The sequence below is a fragment of the Amia ocellicauda genome, chromosome 16 (assembly GCF_036373705.1).
Source record: "Amia ocellicauda isolate fAmiCal2 chromosome 16, fAmiCal2.hap1, whole genome shotgun sequence".
NCBI classification, from domain to species: domain Eukaryota; kingdom Metazoa; phylum Chordata; class Actinopteri; order Amiiformes; family Amiidae; genus Amia; species Amia ocellicauda.
The window spans coordinates 26,351,996-26,355,876 of record NC_089865.1 but is presented as its reverse complement, the minus strand read 5'-3'; the positions used below and the strand labels follow the sequence as shown (position 1 = coordinate 26,355,876).

The window sequence follows — 3,881 nt, the reverse complement described above, 5'->3', positions numbered from 1 at the left end:
CTAGCATAGTGGTAGGAGCAGTACTGCAAGCTAGATGTTGTGCGTTTGATTATGACATTTTGGCACAAATAGTAACCGTTTGTTTAGTCACATGGTGATTGAGTCTTGAGGTACCTGTACTGCCATTCTGGAAACCAAGGGCCGGATTAAATCAAAACTTTGACCTACCTGCTAATAGCAAACTACAAACCTGTTCATCATAGCCGCAACTGAGTACAGTTCTGTAGTTTTCGCGGGTGGGTCAAAGTTTTGATTTAATCCGGCCCAAGTTTCCATTGTGCCGTTGACTATCTTTGACTATGTTGTGGATTTCTGTTTGCTTGCAAGTGCTGTGCATTAATTTGCATTGTGCTGTGAATTAACTTCCATTGTGGTGTGACTCTGAGTTTGCTTGCATGTACTGTGGATTTTTGCTGTTAGTTTTTGTTTGGGTTTTGCACTCAGGGCCACTGTAGGGTTCATGACCACATGCACACAACAATAGTTCTATTAAAGAAATGTGTGCATGAGCCAAAATAATTTAGCACAGTCTGCACAACTGTGAAATCTAGGTGATTGCAAGGGGATAAATATATTTAAATATGCACATTTAAAAATATTAAATATAGTGTGCAGGGGGTACACACTCACACACACTATTTATTTTAATTGTTTAATTCATATGTTTTAAAGTATTAAATGAGTCAATGTTTTCTTTTTTGCGGAAATTCAGAAATCAAAGTCAAAGTCAAAAGAAATCATTCAATATAATTTTGACCCATGAAACCCATGTCTTTCTTTTGTAAATTAGGATTTCTCCTGGTGTTTTAACAATTAAAATGTATTTATGACTGTTGAAACAGACTTTTGTTAACATTTTTTTAAATAAACATTTACTGTAGTATAGCATGGCAAAAACATAGTAAAGAGTAGAAACAGAAAGTGAAAACATGGTACAGCATGGAGGGATATATTAAGCAGTGAAACTATGGAATACCATGGCAAAGCATAGTACATGCATGGTATTACCAAAAGAAAATACCATATTACTGTAAGAGAATTTCAATATGCTTGGATTTTCAGTCAATCTAAATAAATAGTTGAACTGAAAACTCATAGGTCAATTGGTTTCTCTTTTAACATTCATTTTAGAGGGAAGATGCGGTCAAGTCACAGATGTGCAATAATCATTTATTTGTGACAAAAATAGCAAACTAATATCATTGAATTATATTACTGAAAATAAGTAATATTAAGCTTCTGCTGGATTACAGAAAGAAAACAGATAATACCCTATTTCTCCACTTCTCCTCACAGGGCAGCTTAGGTCAGTCTGGTCAGGCAGGCAGTGGTTTGTCTCTCTCTCTCTTCCTCTTGCTCTTCTCTTGTTGTCTTCTCCTTGATCTCGCGAAAAACTCCAGAAAAAAATAAACTTCTCTTTGTTTTCTTGGTTTTATTAGAACCATTCACATTTTTCCACCACCATGAGTTAGGTGTTTGGTGTTAGAAGTGGGGGTCTTTGGAATTTGGCTAGGAGCCAATCAGAGGACAGGTATCTTTTGGTCTCTCCAAACATAGATAAGTCAGGCTACCGGGGGCTACCAGGGGCCTCCTTAAAATTTAGGAAACTAGATCAAAGGAAAAAAGTCTTTACTCTACTGAACCAGACAGAATGTAAAATAAGTTATCTGATAAATCCTTAACACCATAAGTACTTGAGTAAACTTGATATACAGTGATTATTGATTGTTTCTAGTGCCTTTAATAAACAAGCAAACTATATTACAAGAAGTATTTGTGATACCAGACAGCAGCTGTCAATGATATATTTATGTACTCCAACACCATTATGATTTCTCACCATTCCATTCCCCCCTTACTGTGTGCAGGCATAATGTTTCAGAACATTTAACATTTAACACAGCAAGGATGTCCGCCCTGGTGCTGCTCAGCCTGTGGGCTATGGGGTGCGCTGTGGCTTTCCAGCAGACTCTGATGCCTCTGTTGCCCAATGTGCCTTTTCTGACGGTATGGAATATCCCAACAGAGCCCTGTGAGACCAGGTACAGTGTGGACCTGGGCTTCAGCCAGTTTGACATTGTGCTGAACCAGAACCAGAGCTTCATGGGGGACAATATCACCATCTTCTATGATAACAGACTGGGCCTCTACCCTTTCTACACTCCCCAGGGGGCACCAGTGAATGGGGGGGTGCCACAGAATGCCAGCCTGCCGGAACACCTGCAGTATGCACGGGCTGACATCAAGCAGTACATCCCAAACTCTAATTTCTCAGGTCTGGCGATTGTGGACTGGGAGAGCTGGCGACCACTGTGGTTGGAGAACTGGGACGCCAAACAGGTGTACCAGGAGGCCTCCAGGGCACTGGTGCGGCAGAAGCACCCCAATTGGACCATGCTTCAAGTGGAAAGCGAAGCCCAGAGTGAGTTCGAGGAGGCTGCACGGGCGTTCGTGGAGGATACACTCCAGCTGGGCCGCAAGATGAGGCCTGGGGGCCGGTGGGGGTTCTACGGTATGCCCGACTGCTTCAACCAGTACTCAAACACCTCAGTGAACTACACAGGGAAGTGCGCTGAGGTGCAGATGAGCAGAGATGATGAACTGGGCTGGCTCTGGAATGCCAGCTCTGCCCTGTACCCAAGCATCTACCTGGGATCAGGCCTGACTGGCAAGGGGGATGCTGTCCGGCTGTATGTCCAAAACACTGTATTGGAAGCCATGAGGTGCTCAGAACAGGTGACCCCCATTAGCCCATCTGTGCTGCCCTATGCTAGCATAGTTTATGAGACCCAGGAGTTCCTTTCACAGGTAAAGGTGTTTAAACTGTGCAGAGTTTAAAATCAAATTTCTACTAAGTAGTTTTTTTTTATGTGTTAAAAACTACTTATATATGCATTATATCTTTTTAAATAATTCCCAACTTTATGATCAAAACCGGAATTTTGAGTTGTGATTCTGTTAATTCTGAATTATTAATGTCTTCACAAAGAAGGTAATAATCTGAGTGTATGAGGGACTGTAAATGTTTTTCAACTGAAAGCTTACTATTTTAAAATGTAACATTATCTGTGAATAACTGACATCCTGTGGTTTGTACAGGAGGACTTGGTTTACACCATTGGGGAGTCCGCAGCACTTGGAGCAGTGGGGATTGTGCTCTGGGGAAGTGAACAGTATGCAGCATCTCAGGTATGCCTCAATGCTGGAGCAGAAGGAACTGCCTTCTTCAACAACATAACAAATCATCTGGGCATCTCTTCTGATTGTTTTGTATTAATTTTTTTGGGAACTACAGGCTAGCTGCACAAAGTTAAAAACCTACCTACAGGGGATACTGGGTGTGTATCTGCTGAACGTGACCACAGCGGCAGAGTTGTGCAGCAAGGAGAGATGCAATGCTAATGGACGCTGCATGCGTAAAACCCCCAACAATGAGGCGTACCTACACCTCAACCCTGCCAGTTTCACAATCTTGCAGAACCTGACTGTCAAGGGAGCGCTGAGTGAGGGAGACCGAGAGTTCTACAACACTGAGTTCGGGTGTCAGTGCTACAGTGGGTACAAGGGAGAATCCTGCACTCAGACTGAAAATGGCAGCTCCCCTGGCCTGAGGACCACTATGATCAGCCTCCTATTCTCCATCAGCCTCTTGTGGCTGCTATTGTAGAACAGAGGGACAGGGTTGTTACTCTCCCCTTCTCTCCTCTTCTCTGTCCCCCTTTCTCACCTCTATCTCTACTAATTGCTTTGAATTCCATGCAGTAGAACTCACCTCTCACTCTCACCTCTTCTTTCTAGTTCACTACTGTTCTGTTGGTCCACTCACCTCCTTCCTGGATTAACTGGACTTTCTTCTCTACTCCCTCCCCTGCCATCCTCCT

The 3,881-nt window shown here is 42.7% G+C and overlaps 1 protein-coding gene across 1 annotated transcript; it reads left to right on the top strand.

Moving 5' to 3' along the window:
• The first annotated feature begins 1,907 nt into the window (after positions 1-1,907).
• On the top strand, positions 1,908-3,667 carry LOC136711321 (hyaluronidase-1-like). Its single transcript, XM_066687489.1, has 3 exons — positions 1,908-2,808; positions 3,100-3,189; positions 3,296-3,667. The coding sequence occupies exons 1-3, from the start codon at positions 1,909-1,911 to the stop codon at positions 3,665-3,667; spliced, it is 1,362 nt and encodes a 453-aa protein (XP_066543586.1). The 5' UTR covers position 1,908.
• Positions 3,668-3,881: the final 214 nt, after the last annotated feature.

What these genes read in the sequence shown, in the direction of transcription:
- LOC136711321 (XM_066687489.1), top strand. Translation starts at nt 1,909, where the DNA reads ATGTCCGCCCTGGTGCTGCTCAGCCTGTGGGCTATGGGGTGCGCTGTG. An exon ending in CCCAGGAGTTCCTTTCACAG is followed by an intron (nt 2,809 to 3,099) that starts GTAAAGGTGTTT and finishes TGGTTTGTACAG; the next exon opens with GAGGACTTGGTTTACACCAT. An exon ending in AACAGTATGCAGCATCTCAG is followed by an intron (nt 3,190 to 3,295) that starts GTATGCCTCAAT and finishes TGGGAACTACAG; the next exon opens with GCTAGCTGCACAAAGTTAAA.